This window comes from Sciurus vulgaris (genome assembly GCF_902686455.1).
Source record: "Sciurus vulgaris genome assembly, chromosome: 1".
Taxonomy (NCBI): domain Eukaryota; kingdom Metazoa; phylum Chordata; class Mammalia; order Rodentia; family Sciuridae; genus Sciurus; species Sciurus vulgaris.
Window position 1 is genome coordinate 98,662,589 of NC_136461.1, and position 22,625 is coordinate 98,685,213.

The 22,625-nt window shown below is 42.6% G+C and overlaps 1 protein-coding gene across 6 annotated transcripts in view; it reads left to right on the forward strand.

Moving 5' to 3' along the window:
- The first annotated feature begins 20,821 nt into the window (after positions 1 to 20,821).
- The window catches only part of GSTM4 (glutathione S-transferase mu 4), a 77,825-nt gene continuing 76,021 nt past the window's right edge, over positions 20,822 to 22,625 (forward strand). For 2 of the 6 annotated variants that reach the window (XM_079150494.1, XM_079150495.1), the window contains exons 1-5: positions 20,845 to 21,017; positions 21,286 to 21,361; positions 21,803 to 21,867; positions 22,162 to 22,243; positions 22,330 to 22,430. In XM_079150494.1, the coding sequence (XP_079006620.1) occupies positions 20,982 to 21,017; positions 21,286 to 21,361; positions 21,803 to 21,867; positions 22,162 to 22,243; positions 22,330 to 22,430 (360 nt within the window). In that variant the 5' untranslated portion in view covers positions 20,845 to 20,981. Of the gene's footprint in view, positions 21,018 to 21,285; positions 21,362 to 21,802; positions 21,868 to 22,161; positions 22,244 to 22,329; positions 22,431 to 22,625 lie in introns of all 6 variants that reach the window. The other 4 variants (XM_079150493.1, XM_079150492.1, XM_079150496.1 and 1 more) reach the window with 4 other exon arrangements.

Here is a 22,625-nt window from a genome sequence, read left to right on the forward strand (position 1 = left end):
TGTATTGTTCCTGTTCTTAGAGAAGATGCTTTCTGTTTTTTTTCATTCAGTATGATGTTGGCTATGGGTTTATCACACATAGCATTTATTATGTTGAGGTACGAGCCTTCTATACCTAATTTATTCAGGACTTCTAATATGAAGCGATGTTCAGTTTTATCCAAGGCTCTTTCTACACCTATGATCATGTGATTTTTATCCTTAATTCTATCTCTGTGCTGTTTTATGTTTGTTGATTTGTGCATATTGAGCCATACTTGCATCCATGGAATGAAAACAACTTGATCATGGTATATGATCTTTTTAGTGTGGGATTGGATTTGATTTGCAAGTATTTTGTTAAGGATTTTAGTGTCAATGTATATCAGGGATATTGGCCTATAGTTTCCTTTTTCTGTTGTGTCCTTATCAAGTTTTAGAGCAGAATAATATTGGCTGTAGAATGGATTGGAAAGTTTCCCTCTCTTGTTTATTACAGAATACTTTGAGAAGCATTGCTGTTATTTTTTAGACTCTTTTAAAATTCAACAGTGGATACATCCAGACCTTTGTCTCTTTGTTGGGAGACTTCTTCTTCTTTTTTTTTTTTTTTTGGTAGTTGGAATTAAAGAACCACCCAGGGACACTTTATTGCTGAGGTTGTTCTCTAACTTGTGATCCTTCTGCCTTAGCCTCCCAAGTGGCTGGGATTACAGGTGTGTGCCTCTGTAATCTTTGTAAGCTTTGGCTTGTTAGGAGAGTTATTATTGCTTCAATCTTATTACTTGTGATTGGTCTATTTAGGTTTTCATATTTTCTTGGTTCAATTCTGATAGAGCATATGTGTCCAGAAATTTATCCATTTCTTGTATATTTTCCAATTTATTGACATATGGTTTTCCAAAATATTCTCTAATGATCCTTTGAATTTCAGTGGTATCTGTTGTTAATGTATCCCTTTTCATCTCTAGTTTATTTATTTGGGTCTTTTCTTTCTTTTTTTAAATTAATTTGCTAATTAATTTGTCAATTTTATCTTTTCAAAGAACCAGCTTTTTCTTTCATCAATCCTTTGCATTATTCTATTTATTTGTTTCTGCTCTGATCTTTATTATTTCTTTCTCTCAACTGATTTTGAGTTTGGTTTGTTATTGTTTTTCTAAGAACTTGAGATGAATCACTAGATTATTTGAGATTTTTTTTTTAATGTAAGCATTCATTGCTATAAATCTCCATCCATTTTTTTTTAACAACTCATTTCTGGCTTTCAGTTTCTGGAATTTTCTCTTTTGATCATTTATCAAAAGCAAATAATCTTACTACAATAAAAATATCTAAAAAGAAAATCAATGGACTAAATCAATGGAGTAATGCAGACTGCTCTCTGTAGTGTGGGTGGGTCTCATATTATCAATTACAGGCCTAAGTAGAACAAAAAGGTTGGCCTTCCATAAGGAAGAAAGAATTCTCCAGCAGACTGCCTTTGGATGTCACATTCAACATCAGTTTTTAAGTTGAGCTAGAAAATCAGCTCCCTAACTCTCCAGTCTACTGGCCCACGCTGCAGATTTTAGACTTGCTAGCCTCCATATTCATGTGAGCCAATTCCTTGTAAGACACACACACACACACACACACACACACACACACACACACACACTTGGTATTTCTCTCTCTCTCTCTCTCTCCAACCCTAATATGCACAAACTAGGGGAAAAGTATACAGGGAGCTTCTAAGGTATTCATGAAGTTCTACTTCTTAACCTGGGTGGTATGAGAATTTATATTGTACTTACAATATAAATTGTACCTATGTTTATGCACCTTTTTTCTGTTATTTTCTTCACAATAAAATCTTTAAAAAAAGCAAATAATCTTACTACAATAAAAATATCTAAAAAAAAATCAATTTCATTAAAGAACTTTGGAAAATATAGAAAAACGGGAAGAAGAAAAAAACCCCGCTCATTATCTGCCAATTTCACCAGGTATTTGCTGGTCCCCTGCATGCCTGAGATATATGCATATATTTAATACATTTTGCACATCTATGTCTGCCTTTCAGTTCTTTTTTCGAGTGGCATTTTTGAGTTCAGATCATGTGTGTGTGTGTGTGTGCACGCGTGTATAATCTTGCACTTAAAAGTTATTTTAACTTGATTTTCTATATTTCATTAAAATACTACATAAATATGAATGGAATTACTGTGCCCTGCCCCATGGTGAGCCTCACCATCATTTACCATGACAACTTTTCTCTGTTAAGAATAATTGAGCTAAAAGTGTGGTTAACATTGTGTACTCTGAACCCAAAATTTGTAGGCTTGACTTTTGGCTTCACCCTTCCCTGGCTGTGTGACCTTAGGCAAGTTAGTTCCTTCTCCAGTTAGTTCCAGATCCTTATTCATTATATGGGGATAATAGTGCTTTCCTCATGAATTGACTTTGGATTCATTCAGTCACTGAAGTTGTAAGTAAATACTGAATAAGTGTTAGCTATTGACTTTGCCTAAGGCCTTAGAGATTATTCCCCTAGACTAGATGCCCATAAGGGAAGTTACCAGGTAATTATAATTATTAGGTAATAATTATTATTATTACTATTATTGGGGATTGAACTCAGAGACTGAACTACATCCTCAGTCCTTTGTTTTAAAATTTTATTTGTTTATTTATTTATTATGACACGGGATCTCCCTAAATTGCTGAGGCTGGCCTTGAACTTGCCATTCTCCTGCCTTAGCAGTTGCTGGAATTACTGACCTGGAAATCAAAGCCCTTCCCTCTTTTGCCTTGCTCAGGGCTCCTATAGTCAGTCCCCTCCCTTCTTCCCTCTCTTGGGGTCCTACCACGCCCCTCCTGGTGACCTGCTGGGCTGGTGTGTACGGGTGGCCCTCTGGACAACACTGCTCTGCTCTCTGGGGCCGGGGACTCATCAGGAAGAGGGAGAGAGGAATGACGGTGGCAGCAGAGGGGTTCAAAAAACTGCTCTACTTTTAGAGACCCCAAACAGAGCAATAAAACTGGTACAAAACTGCCATTTCCCAGTCCTAGGGATGGCCCCAAATGAAGGCTACACAGGGCGCTGTTCCTTGTCAGTCAGAAAACCTTGTGAACTGAGCAGTCCCCAGGGCCCTTGGCCAGGCCACCCTGCCCCTGGCTGCACTGGCTTGCCTCCCTAGTGCCTCCTCCTGGCACAGGTGGGGAACTGGCTAGGATGACAGTCCAAAGCCTCTATCAGAACATTTACTTGGTCACAGCATTGCCTCATTTGCGAATTTACTCATAGGAAATCCCATTTAAGCTTTAAACTTTAAATCACATTTATTCCAGTGTTTGACAAACTACTTTTGTTTTCAAAATGAGAGTAAAGTTGAAAGGTGGGATACCCTGGTCAATCTTGAGTGGGTGGTCTCCACTGCCTGAGTGTCAAATTGGGATGATCCAAGAACCCTTACTCTGTACCCAAACCTGCCCTCTGCAGGGGGTAGGGAGGACTTTGGAATGCCCCAAACATTTAGTCTGAAAATAAATTTTTGGGCTGCAAAATATGAAAAAAAGCAAAGTCTAAATTGACAAATGTTTAATGGAAGGCCTGCAGAAAATAGCATGTCAACTTTCGGATTTGCTCAGTTTAGTATTCATACAAGTGTCATTATATTTGAAAACAATTTGTAAATTGCTTTTTTGGCAAAAGCTCCAGAATACACAGGATGATTGAAGAGAAATAGCCAGTAGTAAATTGAATGAGTTATTCATAGTCAAGTAATTTCAAAGGCAAGTTTATAAGAATCCTTTTAAATTTAAAGCAAAGAAGAGTTGCACTGAATGAAGGACATGGGTGCATTTTGATGCTTGTTACTGTGAGGCTGGGATCCCCCAGAAGCATTCTTGGTCTATAAAGGTCTTAAGATGACCTAGCCCTGTAGTCCTGTTCTGGGGTAGGGGATCAGCTCAGCTTCTGGTTTAGCCCTGCTCTCTCCCTTCCTGAATTTGTGGGGATAGATGCAAAGCGGGGGTGTGAGTATCAGTCCATTCCTAACCTGTGTTCCCAACAAACAGGTATGTTTCTAGTGGGATAAAATGATCTAAGCTAAGTGCAAATGCATTTAATGTACCTGAGGACTCTCCATGACAGCTATCATCATGAGCAGATGGAGGGAAGTTAAGGTGGAGTGATTCCATCTCCCAAAGAGAAAATCAAGGTTCGGAGAGGCTCCATAATTTATCCAAGGTGACTTATCTAGTAAGTAGCAGAGGTGGGATTTGACCCCACAACATTCTGGCTGCAAAATCTTTGTTGACCCCATTCCATCATGATCGTTGAGGCATGCATATGATTGGGGTCTGTGGGGATGGAAAAAAGCTTTTACGGGAGGCAATTAAGACCAGTGGTCAGGATGGTAGTGGAACTGGCCAGTGTTGTGATTGGCTGGCACAGCTGATAAAAGGTTGAGAAGGTAAATCCTGGGGTGGTCATGGGCCCTTCTTCCTGCCATCTTACATTCCACACATTGCCTGGGAGGTAGGAATTTGTGATGCCTGGGTTAAAAATCACCATTTTATGGTACAATTGTCACTTATTAACATGAACTCTTAGGCAAATTACATGAACTCTGAGCTTTCCTTCTCTTATCTGTATGAGATAATAGGGTGTGTTTGTCAGCTTTGTGATGTTGGGAAAAAATACCTGAGATAATCAACTTAAAAGGAGGAAAAATTGATCTTGACTCAGTTTCAGAGATTTCAGTTCATGGTCACTTAGCCCTGTTGCTTTAGGCCTGTGGTGGCAAGCCCATCAGAGTATGCACAGTGGCAAAGGAGGCCTATTCACCTCATGGTGGCCAAGAAACAAAGAGGCTGTGTCCAGGGTCTCAATAGGTCCTTCAAGGGCACACCCCCAATGACCTCACTTTCTTTCACCAGGTCCCACCTCTTAAAGGTTCCATCACCTCCCAATAGTGCAATAGGTTAGAGACCAAGTTTTTTTTTTTTTTTTTTTTTTTTTTTTTGTGATGCTGGGGATCGAACCCAGGGCCTTGTACTCTACTGACTGAACTGTCTCCCTAGCCCCCAAGACCAAGCTTTTAACACATGGGCCTTTGGGGGACATTCCAGATCCAAACTGTACTACAGGGCCCATTGCAGTCATTTATTGTGGATAGTAAATATTACGTACGTATAGGGCTGGCGTTGTGGCTCAGTGATAGAGAACCAGCCTAGCATGTGTGGCACTGGGTTTGAGTTTCAGCATCACATATAAATTAATGAATAAAATTTAATGAATAAAGGTCTGTCAACATCTAAAAAAATTTTAAAAATATATTAAGTATGAGCTCAAGCCAGGGAACTTGGACAATTTTGGACTTGTGATAGAATCTCCACTGGGGAATTGGAGAAGTGTGGGTTAATTTGGGGGGGCAGAAAAATCACAATATCACGTTTCTTTTGTGCTTCCTGATTTTGTATTCCTCATTTTTACTAGAACCTATGGGTTGGCCAGGAGAGTGATTATTCCTATTAGCAACCTCATATCCTTTTGGAGCAAGGTGGGATCAATGTTATCCAAACAGAGGGTATAATGGCATGGACTATCAGAGAGGCCCCAGACTTGACCTGGCCAGGGGACTAGGAAGTGAACTTGGGTGACACTCACTATTGGACTCCTGGCCCAGTGCTCTTATTTTTAAGCTTGCTTTGGGACCTGCTAGAGATTTGGGCCAGGCCCTGACTAGGGCCCTCATGGGGTGGAGAGATGGGTTATTCTAAATGTGAGTGAAACTGGGGTTGTGGGGTACACAGGAAGGAGCAGGGATGAATGCTTGAGGGCACTAAGACTTTGAAAGGCAGGGTCTTTGGACTCCTGTGTGGCTGTAGAGGCTCAGGCACTATCTTCCTCTCAGCTCCTCTCCCAGCCCCTCCTTGTCTTTTCCCAGCCCCCATGAGCTAACTTTGTATTTATCAAGTTCTTTTTTCCTAAATAACTTTCCTTTAAAAATTCTCACAGCACACTGTACAGTACTATTATTTTTATCCACATTTCAAGATGGGTAATCCTTGTGTACAAACAAATTAACTAAAGGCCTGGTCACTCAGCTGACACAAAGTAAAGCCAGAATTCAAACTCAGACAGGCAAGAAACCAGCCAGAGAAGAGTCACCCTGCCAAGAGGCAAGACACGTTTCCCAAAATGCACAGTGAATGGGCCATCATGTCTCAAAGAGGCCAAGGACCTGGTAGCAGAACTTGGAAGGGGAGACCAGCAGGGCAGTCTGGAAGAAGTGGCAGAAACTCAAGCATGGTGGGACCAGAGGGGCAGTTCAGTGAAGCAGAGGATGACAAGAAGGTGAAACTATTCTATTGAAAAGTTCTTCAGGGCCAGACCTGGTGGTGTATACCTGTAATCCCAGCTACTCAGGAGGCTGAGCAGGAGGATGGCAAGTTTGAGTCTAGCCTTGGCAACTTTGGGAGACCCTATCTCAAAAAAAAAAAAAAATTTTTTTTTTTTTTTTTAAGGGATAAGGATGTAGCTCAGTGGTAAAGCATCCCTGGGTTCAATCCCCAGTCCCACCAGAATAATAATAAAATATAATAAAACACTATTCAAGGTGACCCCTCCGTCTCACACACACACACACACACACACACACACACACACACACACACACACTAGGTTCGTACGCCTATCTGTTGGCTTCCTCCCTGGTTCCATCTCTCCACTGGCCACTACCATTACCCCAGGACAGTTCTGCTGTAGGTGCTTAGTCCAAGGCAGCTCTTCCCTTAGATCCTGGAGTTAGAAAGAGGTCTGTTGAGAGCCAAGGATGTGTGGGGGAAGAAGTAGGGAGAGGAGAGGAGAAACTCCTTTACGTTCCTCCTCAAGGGCCTAGTTGGGTGGCTATGTTAGCAGAGGCCATGATGGGCAAGGAGATGATGTTCAGGAGGTCACTGGGGGAAGTGGCCCTGTAGGCCAGATCCTCTCTACCTGCCATAGTGTCCAGGGACAATCGGTCCCTAGGAACTGACTCCCTCTCACACCCAGCTCACAGTAGATGCAGAGTGGACCTGCTAAGTTACTTATCAGCTTATAATATGGTCTCAAAATATCAAGCATAGGATTTGGAAAAGGTCAACCAGAAGTGTCATGGGAAACAGTCCTCCCCAGGGTTTTGAACAGTCTGAGTTGGCCCAGGGCCTCCTTTTCCTTTGCACGCATGTGCCCCCAGGGACAGCATGCTAATCTGTAAAGTGCCTTTGTGTTTTGAGGAAGATGCTCCTTCCTGGGGTGGACATAGTTTCACACCAGGAAGCACAGCTTGGTGATCAGAGCAAAGATTGGCGTTTTGGTCTAATCACCCAGAAGCTCTCTTCAGTGTTAAGAACCTGCATGATACATGTGATGGCCTGGCCCTGGGGTCCTGGGTGCCTAAGCCTGTGATACAGGTACAGCTGCATTATCACTGATGTCACTGGCTCTCATGCCTGCCCTTGGACAATGTCGACCTGCTGGGTGTGGGATTGTAGGCAGCATCCTATAAGAGCTTATAAATCAGCTGAAGCTCCAACTGCTCCCACTCCACCCTAATCCTGTGCTGTTGATGAACAAGGCTCAGAGACTGCAGAGCTGCCTCTGCACTGCTGTGGGAGTGTGTGTATTTATGCTTACTCTGGGAAGTTTGCTGGGGTGCCAGAGCCCCCAGCATGAAGAATCCGGGTGCATAACTGTCCCCTACCCACCGCCACATTCTGTCCCTGTGCACCAGGTTTTTTGTTTTTTGTTTTTTGTTTTTTTTGGTACTGGGAATTGAACCCAGGGGCACTTAATCACTGAACCACATTCCCAACCCTCTTTTGGTCTCGCTGAGTTGCTTAGGGCCTTGCTAAGTTGCTGAGACTGGCTTTGAACTCACAATCTTCCTTTCTTAGCCTCCTGAGTCACTGGAATTACAGGCATCCGCCACTGTGCCTGGCTACCAGGTTTCTTGCTGTGCTGCTCAAGTTTCTGAGTCACACACACCCAGGATTATTGGATATTCCCATGCCACCTTTGTGTGAGTTAGGAAAGGGTGAGTTTTCTGGGCAGACATGGCCCTGATAGCTCATGGAACTGATGGCATCTTTTAGTAAAGAGGACTGTCCTTTCTTCTAGGTGGTTGCAGCTGTGCTGTGCTAGGACAAGTTCCTCCATGAGCTGCCAGGTGGAAACTGGATTTCTGCTTCCTTTAGTGCCTGGGCTTGTAGCCCTTGTGCAGTTCCTAAGATTTTCGCAGGGTGACAGTACTGACAGCTTTCGGAGAACCGCTGCTTTTGCCTGCAGCCAGAACTCAGGCTGGATGGGCTGGAGCACCTTCCCCAGGCACCAGTGCCCACTATCGCTTGCAGTGGACACCTGTGGGACGGAGACAGTCTAGCTCATCTATGAATCCCCCAGTGAGAGCTATGATTTAGATTCATGCCAGGACCCCCACTATGGGAGTTGCCCAGGGGCCCACTGACTTATACACCCTTTGTCTTGGGCAAGGTGGGACACTCATATTCTGTCCCTTTGGCTATGCTGTTATAGACCCCACTGCTTTATCTCACTACCACATTCTTCCTTTAGATATGTGGGCCACCTGTTTGGGCTACATTTTTTACATCGGCAGACATAATTGCATTTCCAGGTGCCCCTTGCTTTTCATGTGGAATGTCTCTTAATTTTTGGACGATTTCTGCTTTTCTGCTCTGACTGGGTTTTCCTGTAATCCTCAGAGCTTTGAGAAGGCCTAGATTTCACCCCTGAGTACTGTCACACTCCAGGCCTGGTCATGGCAAGGTTACTTGCTGGGAGCCCTGGCAAAGGCTTCTTTCGGCTGTGGGTGGTCAGTGCAGTGAGGAAGCTCTGGGGTCTGGGGCACTCAGGCAAGTCTCCAAGGAGAGGTGGGCTTTGGCCCGCTCTCAAGGATTGGGAGAACTAGCATAGAGGGGACTAGGGAGAAAGGCATACTGGGACTATCCTGGGGGTATCTCAACCCCATCCTCTGGTGTGTGATCTGTATCCCAAAAGCCATAGTAGAAGGGGAAAGTATTGCCCTTGGCCTTTGGACCAGTGGATGGACCCTGGAGGTTCTCTTTGCCTCTCTTGGGCAGGCTCTGAGTCTGCTGAACCGAAGTGGGGGCCTTAAATATTCCCAGGCACTGATGAATTTGTTTATGTTGTGACTAGAAACACTAAAAGATGAAATAGGTAGAAACTAGCCCCATCCCTGAACCAAATTCCTTACACCCCCATATTAATACTGTGCTCCAACCCCCTCATTGTGGACATGGCTAGGTAGAACTCCATCCCTTTTCTCACCAACCACCTTGAGGGTAAGCTGTATCACTGTTATGTAGTTCTCATCAATGTTTTGTTCTGATCCATGTTCTCATCAATGTTTTGTCCCTGGTGGTTAGAGCTTCTTTCTTTGGAATCCTAACCAGCCCCATCTACAGTTTGGCGCGGTCCCTTATGGGAATTCCCCTGCTGCTGCCTCGGTTGCAGCTCCTGTGGTAGTATCTCCAGAACACACACCTTACAGGCAGGGCAATTCCAGGTGTGTTGAAGATCCATTTTTAGAACAATTCTGCTTTTAGATGAAGACATAGAAGGACATTTGATGACCTTGGAATCAAAGATTTCTTAAACAGGACAGAAAAAGCACTAATTGTGAAAGAGAAAAAAATTGATAAATTATATTAAGCTTAAGAAATTCAGTTTCTGAAAGTCACAGAATGGGATTAGATTTAAAAAGGGTCATATCCAGATTAGATAAAAAAGTCTTACAGATCAATAATAAAACTAAAAATAAGATTTATAAGTAAATTATAAAATAAAGAAAATTTTATATTCTTTCTTAAAATAGAAAATAAGCAGAGGTCTTGGTCAGAGGTATCACAGGAACGCTCATCTAAATGGTCACTAAACAAGTGAGAGACACTCATCTTCACTGGCAGTCAGGGAAATGGACATTAAGCCTCCAAGGTGCTACCAGACACACCCACCACGATAGCATAAAGGACAAAGCTTGTTCCTGTGAGAAAGTGGAGCAGAGCTGTCAGCCATGACTGGTGGCAGTGGAACTCAGTTCAATGGTTCATCAAGGCAGTGACACAGAACTCTGCATGTCCTATGTTATAGCAGCACTTTCCTCATAGCTCAGTAATGTCTGACAGGCACCCTGGAAGGACTGAATACATGTGGTAGCATCATACCATGAAATGCCAGGTAGAAATGAAACTGAACACATTACCATTGTACCCAATGGCATGAATGAATGTTGTGTGGAAGAAGTCCAGCACCAAAAGTACTTGCCACATGACCATGTAAACCCCAGGTAGAACTAGTCTATGGCATCAAAAACCCACTCTTAGGATAGCACAGACTTTTGGGGATATGTTGGGGTGCTGAATGTTCTGTTTTTATCTGCGTGCTGGTTACTCAAGAGTGTTGACTTTCTGAAAATACTTGAGCTCTATGTAGACTTATAACTTGTGCACTTTTTCTGCAAGTATTTTATTCTCCTGTAAGAAGTTAAAAACAAAATAATGATCATGATGGGGCCTAGCCCACAGACCTGCCCTGGGAACCCTGGTGATCCTGGTAAGGGAGTTCATGGGCACAGGCATGGCTTAGCTTATGAAGGGAACTAAGCGCTCTGTGGTCAGCTCACTGCCATTGAGGTGAGGGACACATTAGCGTTCTCTAACTAAGGACACTTTCCCTAAAGAGAATGAAATGGAGCTCACCTTGAGTCAGGGGATAGTAAAGGAGATTTACTGGGATTGGGGTTGGCCTGGGTGGCTAGAGCCAGTGGAGAGTGACAACTTACACTAAGTTCACGTTTTTTTCTACTCCACACTGGGGGCCTTGGGTTTTCCAGTCTTACTACTCTATCTACACACTGCCATGCTATTTTCTTAAAATTGATTTTAAATAATTTCACCTGAAGGTCAGTCACAGTACAACTTCAGACCCATTAGGACAGCCATAATAAGGAAAACACATGGAAAAAAATAACAAGTATTGGTGAGGATGTGGAGAAACTGGAACCCTTGTAATTGTTGGTGGGTCACTGTGGAAAACCGTTTGGTGGTTCCTCAAAAAGTTAAACATAGAATTAATATGTGAACCAGCATTTCCACTCCTAGGTATGTTCCCAAGAGAACTGAAAACTGGTACCCAAACAATTACATGGGCACACATGTACACTGCAGTACTATTCACATTACCCAAAAGGCAAAGATAACCTGAAGGATCCAACAAATTAATGGATAAACAAAATGTGGTGTTTTCATACAGTGGAATATTCTTGTGTTACAAAAAGGAACAAAAGTCTGATACAGGCTATGACGTGGCTGAACCTTGAAAACATTATTCTAAGTGAAAGAAACCAGACATATTGTGTGACTCTATTCACATGAATCATCTAGAATAAGTAAATCCATAGAGACAGAATACAGATTAGGAGTTTCCAGGGGCTGAGGGGAGGGGACTAAAGGGTATGGAGTTCTTTGGGGGGGGGGGGGGGTGACAAAAACTAGATAGAGGGTGGTGGTTGCTCAACATTGTGAACCTATGAATTGCTCACTTTAAAATGTCTCGTTCGTATGATAAATGAATTTCACAGAAATGAAATTAAAAAGACTTGCAAAAAAAATCAGCCTAAATATGTTTTTTTTTTTTTTTTTTTTTTTTTTTTTTCTTTCTTTTGGTGGTGCTGGGGATTGAACCCAGGGCTTTGTGCATGCAAGGCAGCACTCTACCAACTGTGAGCAATATCCCCAGCCCCATCAGTTTGTTTTTTGTTTTGTTTTGAGATGGGTCTTACTAAGGTGCCCAGGCTGGCCTCGGTTTCATCATTCTCCTTCTTCAGCCTCCTAAAGTGCTGGAATTACAATCATGCACCAATTCATCCAGCTCAGCCTCTTCTCACTGGTAAAAAGAGACTAACAACACTACTATATATCTAATGGGGAGGTGGTAAGGAATAGAATAATAATGAGCAATGTGGTCAGCCAGCAGTTATTCCATAAACGGTGGTTACTATTCTCTGATGCTACTTCCTAGGGCGGTACGGAGGGATACCTAGTTTTCTTGATCCTGGGATGTGGCTAAAGTTCCTGGGCAAAAAAGTGAAAAGCTCCAAGAAATGTAACTGCGAGGTGGTGCCTAAGGGACTGTCCCTTTCGTGAGGACAGAGGCCGTGCCCTTGCAGTGCAATGGAGTAGGTGAATAGCACTCGGACCAGAGCAGCTGAATCAATTTCCATGCATGGGATCTGCCCGAGGCCTGGAGCGGATTCCGCAGTTGGAGGGAACTCGCGGGTCCTGTCACTGCCCGCGACCTGCACGTTTAGCCACCAGGGGGAGCCATCGGAGTTGATATGGCCCGAAGTGGGGCGGGAACTCTGGCTTCTGCAAGGAACCTTTTCCTTAAATCTAACCCAGTCTACTGGTAACCATGGAATCTAGTAAACGTGGGAGATGTCGGGGTTCACCAGTCTTCTCATGATGTTGCGGGGCAGGCGTGGGTCCCGCGGGCAGAGTCGTCCTCCAGTTTTCTCCGCCATTCTCTAGCCTGTATCCTTCTGGAACAGAGGATGTCAACGTTCAGGATTATGGCGTCTGGAATGGTGGTTACAGTGTGATCCACATTTGGGTAGGAGCTACCTATTACTCTGTTGATTGCTTCCTGTGCTGTGCATAAGCTTTTTTGAAACGACTAGAGTCGGATTCCACTGCCTTGTTTCTTATCTTAGAGGAAACACTTTATTACATTGATGTACATTTCTTCTATCACTAGTTTGTTGAGTTTTTATCATGAAAGTTGTTGAATTTTCTGAAATGCTTTTTCTGCATCTATTGAGATGGTCATGTGATTTTTAAACCTCACTCCATTAATGTGGTATATCAAATGAATTGATTTGCATATGCCGAACCATCCTTGCAAAGGACTGGAATAAAGATTTCTTCAAAGAAGACATGCAAATGACTTACAAGTTATTTTAAGAGACTCTCAGTATCACTAATATGAGGGAAATACAAATCAAAACCACAATGAAATATCATCTCGCACCTGTTAGAATACTTGTCAAAAACAAAAACAAACAAATCTCCAAAAGATAACAAGTGCTGTTGAGAGAAAATCGGAACACTCGTACGTTGTTGGTAGAGATAGAAAATGGTACAGCCAGCATGGGCAACAGTGTGGTGATTCCTCAAAAACTTAAAAGTGCAACTATCATAGAATCCCAAACTTGCAATTCTTACTGTAAATCCTAAGGAATCAAAACCAGCATCTTAACGAGACATTAACACTGCGTTGATTACTGCAGAATCATTCACAATAGCCAAGACATGAAGGCAACCTAAATGTTATTGCATGGATGAATGGATAAAGAAAATGTTGTCTCTACATACAAGGGAATATTATTTAGGCTTAACAAAGAAAGAAATTTTTCAATATGCAACAACCTGGATGAACCTGAAGGGTATTATGCTAAGTGAAGTTAGCAAGACAGAGAACAAATATTGCTTCCTTCCACTTATATGAGACATCTAAAATAGGCAAACTCATAGAAATGGAAAGTAGGGAGGTGGCTGCCAGGGGTTGAGGGAGTGGGAAATGGACAGCTGCTTTTTGATGTAGAAACTTTTGGTTATCCAGGGTAAAGCTGCTATACAACATTGTGCTTGCAGTTAGCAATGCTGGACTGTGCACTGAAAATTTTGTTAAGAGCAAAGACCTCATGTTACATGTTATCACGTGATAAAAATACAAGCTTTAAAGTATTACTTACTTGTATGTTTATATATCTGTGTATGCCTAAATATATACAGATAAGAAAATATTAACAGATCCTTTATTATATTCTGTTAGGAAAATAGGGGACTAAAGGAGCAAAATTAGAATTTGGGTCTTTCATGTGAAATGACTCAAGTTATTTTACACCCAGGTTAGTAGAGTTCTTTTTTTTTTTTTTAAACCACTGTGAATTTGAAGTCCTTTTTCACATATTCTTAAGCCATTTTGTTAGCAATTCCCTTAGATAGTCCTAACCTTAATTTTATTTATTAATATTTAAAAATGCTATCTCAGACCTACATTCACCTGTAAAATATATGCTACTCCAGAACTGAAATCTGGATGCTAATGTAGTTGTCCTTACCTGGTCTGCCAATTGGTTAAGACATGAACAAGCACATGGAACTCAGGACAGATGTACATTTGGGGAAGTCTGTGAATGTGCAATGCTTTGGAAATGAAGAGTTTTCTAACCTTGACAAAACTCAATGAAAATTGGACAACAGGTTAAAATAAAAACTTTAGCTGTTTTGCTGTTACTAAGGAAATAGCTTTAATAAAGTTGTAAAGAACAATATTTAAGTACAGAGACCTGTGAGCAATACTTTAGCTGACCATCATGCTAAACAAAGCATCATTAACCAAGATAATTGCTCCTATAATCTCATAGAAAAGAGAGGCCTTGGAGGAACTCACAGAGGCTATTTTTAACCATCATAACAAGTCCCTGATTCAAAAAAGGGGAAAAGTGGAAAATTACAGAAACCAGAAAGTTTTGGATGCTGGTTATGTGCTCTGAATGACTGACTTATAATGTCAAGTAATTTAAAATGGAGCTTAGCAAAAATGCTTTATGATATTACTCATTATAGCAGGGGGCAACAAGATAAATCAATACAGGTGGGGTAATTTTATAGGTATTACACAAAACAACTCCTACTGTCAACAATGTGATCTAATAAATCTAAATGTGGGAAAGGACAAGAACCAAGATTTTGAGGGCCCTTCTAACTTCTAAATGCACTTTATACAAATACCTCCTGCAATGGATTATAAACATGTTTCTGATTATTTTGTTTGGTGTTTTTCCCCTCATGATGGGTGAAAGGTTTTCCTTGCTGGGGAGCTATAGTTCTAAGTGTGGTTTAAAGTTTTTTAGTTGTTTTTTTTTGTTTTGTTTTCTATCCTGGAACTTTCCAATCTTTCTAGTAAGACAGAGGCATGCAATTTACTGGTATTGTTATTAAGGAACCTTTTCAAGTTTGTCCTTTACCCCAAACTTTACCGTCCTTATCATTGACAGTCCTCAGGAAAAAGAGACCTGATAGAATTGCAAAACTAAAGTCAACAAAACTTCCTTAAACTCCTGAGGTCTAAAATATTACCATTAGTTTTAATGAGTACAAAATTGACCTTCTCTGGGGCCCACGGGTTATCTCCTTATGAATTAATAACAGGCTGGTCTAGGTATTTGAAAATTTCATCCCCAATCTTAGATTCTACGCTTTTACAGTGAAATACGATTAAGAATCACAAAGGATGATACCTCTATCTTTATCATCAACAGATCCAAGGTGCACTGCCAAACCACCTACCTATGATCTACACCAAGAGATTCAGTGTTCAGGAAAGACCTGACAAAAACTGCCCTTGAGCCTCATTGAAAAGAATTTTATCAGGTACTATTAACAACTGATAGCAGTGAGACTCCAAAGTATTGATTCTTAGGTTAATGGTTCTCAACTCAAAAGAAATAGAATATGGACTACTAACACACTCATTCCATTGGAAATCTTAACTGAGATTCTTAGAATCTTCCAGAAGATGCTTAGTTCAGAGGTGACAGCTTCTTCCCCAGACTTTGAATCAAGATTACTATTTCTACTCAATTCCCTTTTTACGATTTCACCTTTTTATTCCACTTTGAAGCCCTCTAAAACCTTATCGTACTTATTTTCATCCTTCTCTTTCTTCTTTCTTCTTTCTCACCCTTGTATTCTGCGTCTACCACTTAAGAGAAAACAAAACTTTCTTGTATGTTTCTCCCAGAGCATTGCTGCCTTTCTAACAATTGCTAGACCTGTCACTTTCTCCTGAACCTGCTGACAAAAATTTAATAGCCATTCTTTTTAAAAAATTTCAAAAGGAAACTTCCCTCTCACAGGCTCCTTATAGTTATTATGTTTCCCCAACATCATTAATTCCAGCCTGCACTCTTGTAGAACTCGGTGCTCCTGCTGAGGTCATTACAGTCCTATTGGCTGGACCAATTGATTAGGACTAATATTGGGGCTATTCTGGCTGCCACAGTTGTTTGCTCTCTTCAGAGACATCTCAGCCTGTTTTGCAGGAACTGATTAATTCCACTCTGAGACTTTGTCCATCTCAAGGGACATAAAAGTGATTCACTTCTATGATAACAAATACTACTCCCAGGGTAATCTGTGTTCCACTAAGATACAATCTTGTGGGTGACTCAGGCTTACACCTTCTCCTGCACACTCATTTACCCTCAACCATTTGTTAGAGATTTACAGACATTTTAAACTACCATTTCACTGATATCAACTTTACGTAAAAAACATACCTAGACCCCCCACCCCCACAAAAGGAGGCAAGTACAATATTTGGAAGAACTTCTGGAGGGGGCAGGGATAACTAATTCCTTTTCATACAGGCTACATCCCCCACAGTGGGAATAGAATAACAAGACACATGCAGCAAAAACTGGCAAGCTTGAATGGAAAAATAGACAATAACAGTGGGAGGCATCAATTACCCACTCTTAATAATGTGTGGGACAGGCAGAAAGAAGATAAACAAGGAAAGAGAGGACTTGAATAACAATAAGCCAACTAGAAATCAACAGGCATGAATACTCTTCTCAATAACCACAGAACATACTTTATGATGAAGGGTACCATTTTCCAGTGTCCCTAATCCCAATGCTCCCTAGTACCTTTCAGAGACTCATGTCAACCCTTGTGATATCTTCCTGGCCCCTGGGACCCACCTTTGAAAGCCTTCTGATCTAGTGCTTCCCTTTCTTGTGCACAGTTGTCCTTCTGTGAAGGGGCCTTTGTGCTCTGAGATCCATCTTACCTGCTCCTCAGAATCCTTACTCTTAATTTGTGTTAAGCTACCTAATGGAGTGTATTCTTGTGACAGGTAGCTGAGTTTCAGCAAATCACAGCAGCCAAGGTTCAGTCAACCACAGGTTGCCAACTCATAAAACTATGTCCATGAAAAGCAAATGTTGAACTGTGACCCCTCAAGTTGTTTCCTGTATGACATTTCCTTTTTCTCAAGATAAATATTGCCTGCCCACAATAAATATTGCTGGGGTGGGGGTGCTCTCAACCTCTCCTGATTCCAAGTGTCATCCGGTTCATAAATCATTCTGTGCCCAAACTCTACTAAATTTGTCTGACTTTTCTTTTCTTTTTTTTTTTTTTGCGGTGCCGGGATTGAACCCAGGGCCTTGTGCTTGCCAGGCAAGCACTCTACCAACTGAGCTATCTCCCCAGCCCATGTCTAACATTTTTCTTTGAACACCAGCGTGGCCTGCACTTAGCCTCTCTCCTCAGTTTATAAAAACACTAAGACAAGTCCTATATTTTCAAAACATCCTCCCAGTAGTCCTTGTATGACTTCTAGACTCTAATAGCCAATGTACAGTCTACTTGAGGAACTGTCTTATCCATGGGGCCTAACTGTGGTAGAAACTCAACAACCGCGTGTGTGTGTATGTGTATGTGTGTGTGTGTGTGTGTGTGTGTGTGGTACTGAGGGGTGAACCTAGGGGTGCTCTAACACTGAGTTATGTCCACAGCCTTTTAAAAATTTATTTTGAGACAAGGTCTCATGAAATTGCTGAGATGGATCATGAACTTGTGATCTTCCTGCCTCAGCCTCACAAGCAGCTGGGATTATAGGCTTGCGCTTGATATTGCTCTTTTTTCCCCCTAATTTGTTCACTCATTTATTCAGGGTAATACTTGTAAAGAGTCTAAATTTCACAGGAATTTAACCTCAAATTTAAAAAATGGCAATATTTGAAGAGAAAAATCTGGTTTATGATTAATTTGCTCATTATTCTTTTTTTTGTTCTAATTAGTCATACATGACAACAGAATGCATTTTGACTCACTGTACACAAATGGAGCACAAATTTTCGTTTCTCTGGTTGTACACGGTGTAGAGTCACACCATTTGTGCAATGATACACGTACATAGGGTAATAATGTCCATCTCATTCCACCATCTTTTCCACTCCCATCCCTCCTCTCTGCCCCTCCCTCCCCTCTGCCAAATCCAAAGTTCCTCCATTCTTCCCTTGCCTTCCCCATCCCCTATTATGGATCAGCATTCACTTAACAGAGAGAACATTCAGCCTTTGGTTTTGGGGGATTGGCTTACTTTGCTTAGCATGATAGTCTCCAACTCCATCCATTCACCTGCACATGCCATAATTTCATTCTTCTTTAAGGCTGAGTAATATTTCATTGTGTATATATACCACAGTTTCTTTAGTCATTTATCTATTGAAGGGCATCCAGGTTGATTCCACAATTTAGCTATTGTGAATTGAGCTGTTACAAACATTGATGTGGCTGTGTCACTGTAGTATGCTGATTTTAAGTCCTTTGGGTATAAACTGAGGAATGGGACAGCTGGGTCAAATGGAGGGTCCATTCTAAGTTTTGGAAAGAGTGTCCATACTGCTTTCCAGAGTGGTTGCACCAATTTGCAGTCCCACCAGCAATGTATGAGTGTACCTTTCCCCCCACATCCTCACCAACACTTATTGTTGCTTGTATTCTTTTTTTTTTTTTTGGTGCTGGGGATCGAACCCGGGGCCTTGTGCTTGCAAGGCAAGCACTCTACTGACTGAGCTATCTCCCCAGCCCTGTTGCTTGTATTCTTGATAATTGCCATTCTGACTGGCATAAGATGAAATCTTAGAAGAGTTTTGATTTTCATTTCTCTAATTGCCAGAGATGATGAACATTTTTTCATATATTTGTTGATCACCTGTATATCTTCTTCTGTGAAGTTGTCTGCTCAGTTCCTTAGCCCATTTATTGATTGGGTTATTTGCTTTTTTGGTGTTTTTTGTGTTATTTATATATCCTGGAGATTAGTGCTCTATCTGAGGTGCATGTGGTGAAGATTTTCTCCCATCCAGTAGGCACTCTCTTCATGTTGTTATTTCCTTTGCAGAGAAGCTTTTTAGTTTGAATCCATCCTATTTATCAATTCTTGATTTTATTTCTTGCACTTTATTCTTGTTAAGGAAGGCAGGTCCTATGCCAACATGATGAAGATTTGGGCCTGCTTTTTCTTCTGTTAGGTGCAGGGTCTCTGGTCTAATTCCTAGGGCCTTGATCCATTTTGAGTTGAGCTTTGTGCAGGGTGAGAGATAGGGGTTTAATTTCATTTTGATGCATATAGATTTCCAGTTTCCCAGCACCATTTGTTGAATAGGCCATCTTTTCTCCAATATACTGACATTGCTTTTTTAAATAAAGGAGTGATCAAATTAATGAATACTAATGTAACAGTGTCTGTTCTTTCATAGTTGTTCTAATTAATGTTGGCTTTAAAAAAACATTTTCTCAGTTGGATTTAAAAATTTTATCTTTCCCAGGTCAAGATGTATAAAACTTGAAATGGGACACTCAATATACGATAAGTGTAGTCACACTGTCACTTAACCATGTTTGGTCAAAGACTCCATGGATGAAGGTGATTCCATAGAATTATAGTGAAGTTTAAAAATTCCTATTGGTTAGTGATGCTGTAGCCCTCTTAATGTCAGGGCACAGTGCATTACTCATTAATTAATAGTCCCTCCAGTTGACTGTAATCTGGCTATTGAAGACTGGCAGTCAGGTAAGAACGCTGTGAGGGCGGGTGGCGGGGGTGGGGGGTGGCACATATCTTAGTGTTTTTATAAACCAAGAAGGAGGGAAGTAGAGTGTAGGTCATCATGCTGATGTTAAAAGAAAAATGTTAAACAATTAGATTTAGCAGGTATAAACAAACCAATTGTGCTGACAACTATATGAAAGAATAACACGCACAAACCCAAGGTGGTAGCGTTGGCCTGTGGTCCCAGCTATTCCCCAGGCTGAGGCCAGTGGATCACTTGAGTCCATCAGTGTAAGATGAGCCTGGTCACCATAGTGAGACTGTCTCAAAACATGGACCCCCCTAAAAAAAAGAGCATATACAATGGGCACAGTACATAATACTTAAAAATGATAATAAATGTTACTGGTGTATGTATTTACTATGGTTAATTTAGACTATACTCTTTCAACTTACGTAAAAAATACTAACTGTAGAATACCATGTTATACTGGCAGCAGCTTCATTCATCTCATGTTCTCTCCTCTTGATTGAATCAAAGAGGCTACCTCAAGTGATTGACTTATGCCCTCTAGGTCTGTACACATACACTATGATGTCCACACAATAAAGAAATTGGCCAAATCCTTTAGGTAACACGTGATTATTAGTAGGACTAAGCACTAGTATGTATGGATGGTACCATCGGCTCAGTGTGCAAACCTACAAAAGAATACACTTTGAAGCTAGAGGCCACTACTGAGCCAGGACCCAGACTTGGAGCCTGAGAGATCAGCTTTGTCTGATTGGTGGGATGCTTTTGCAATGGGGACCATAGTCGGCCAGCCCCAGAAACATCACGTCTGAACAACCCAAATCGGCAGAACTTTGCAGACCAAGGCTTGTATGATTTAATAGGGGCGAAGTGCCAAATTAAAGCTTTCGGGTTGGGAGTACCTCTTATGACCTGACTCCGGCAGCCTGAGCCTCCTACAACCTGCGGGAAACGGACAATCCAGGGGCTGAGCTATGTGAGGAGGGCCAGGAAGGGACAAGAGGTTTAGGTCAGTCACCAATTAGCCACGCTCCCAGCGCACTGCCTTCTCCCCAGAACCCAGCAAAGTGTAGGGTCGGGAGTCGCTGGGCGGGGCTAGAGGCGGAATCGGATCTTACTCTTCCCGGAACTGGGCAATGCGGCCCCTAAGGGTGTGAGGGGCGGGACGGGACCCACCGCTCTGTCCCGCCCTTGCCGTTGCAGTGAGCTAAAACGAAGTCATAGCCCGGTCCCGTAGAGGTCAATCGGCTCCTCCATAACACCCGCACCATGCCCACGATACTGGGTTACTGGGACATCCGAGGGGTGAGCCTGGCACGTGAGGGGGGTGGTGGCGTGGGGCTGGAGACGTGTGGAGGAGGTGGGGGCGGCTTGTAGGAGATTGGACCCCCTGCAGGATTTGCTGGAGACCTCTGCCTGTCTGAGGAGTTCCCGCACTGCGAGCTCATGCGTGCGCACACGTGTGCTGGCGGGGGAGGGGGCGGGTGTTGTTAGATGTAGGTGGGAGGCTCTCTGGAGGAGGTGAAGTCATCGTCCCTCCATCTCTGACCTCTGCCATGGCCATCTGTCCCAGCTGGCTCACGCCATCCGTCTGCTCCTGGAATACACAGACTCAAGCTATGACGAGAAGAGATACACGATGGGGGATGGTAATGTCACCCTCCTGTTTAGACTCCAGTCCAGGCTCCTTCTGATTGGTGCTCAGCAACCCATGGCCTGGCTTCCTGTTGCTCAGCTCTGCAGAACTCCTCCCGATGCACTTAGAGCCTGCCCCTTCCCAGAAACCTCCTTGAGTATGCAGTGTGGTCTTCCGAGGCAGGACTTGGGGAGTGGTGTGCTGGATCCTCTCTATCTGTGATCTTGTTGGGTTCCCCTTAGCCCTTGCCGAAACATTTTGTAATCCTCAGTCATGTTGGGGTCACGGTCTTACAAGCATTCATCACTCCCTGTAACCTTGGAATGTGAGACGTAGTGGCTGAGATTCCAGATCCACCCTCCTAGTGGTCTTGCCCATGATACCTTGGGAGGGTCCTGAGGAAGGAGCGTTGGACTCAGGGAGGTTTACTTTCCGATCATCTTCTCCTCCACAGCTCCTGACTATGACAGAAGCCAGTGGCTGAATGAGAAATTCAAGCTGGGCCTGGACTTTCCCAATGTAGGTGCAGAGGATGAGGTGATTGGGAGAAGTGAAGTCATCCCTTTCTTATCTCTGTGTCCCGGATTAGAGAATCAAGATCAGTGTTTCTGCTCAACTACTCTTAATTCTGGGTGTCTACACCGTCTTTTTATGATTGTCTGTGTCCCAGATCATTCATTTATTCTACAGTATGTATATGTAGTGATCACTACAGGCCAGATACACCAAGTACCAGGTCTCACATGTCCTTAACTCAGGGAAGGGGGACTGGATCCTAGCATCTCACCTGACCATCCCTGGTTGTCCATCCAGCTTCCTTATTTGATTGATGGAATTCACAGGATCACCCAGAGCAACGCCATCCTGCGCTACATTGCCCGCAAGCACAACCTGTGTGAGTGGGGCTGGCTGCAGGGTGTGGAGGTCAGTGGCTTGCCTGGGATGGAGCCTGAGGGTATGTCTCTGTTGTGTGGGCTGCAGGTGGGGAGACAGAAGAGGAGAAGATTCGTGTGGACATTTTGGAGAACCAGGCTATGGACATCTCCAATCAGCTGGCTAGAGTCTGCTATAGCCCAGACTTTGTAAGTCATCTGATGACCACCCCAACCCTCACTGAACCAGGCAGGATTTGGATCAGGATTCTAGACTCCTAGATTCCCCTCTAGATGAGTCTTGTTTTGCTTTTGAACTCCTTAGTGCTGCTTTTCCTCCAGAATATTCTCCATGCTGCTGTCAGTGTCCCTTGTAACATGAGATTGTATCAAATGAACACTTTT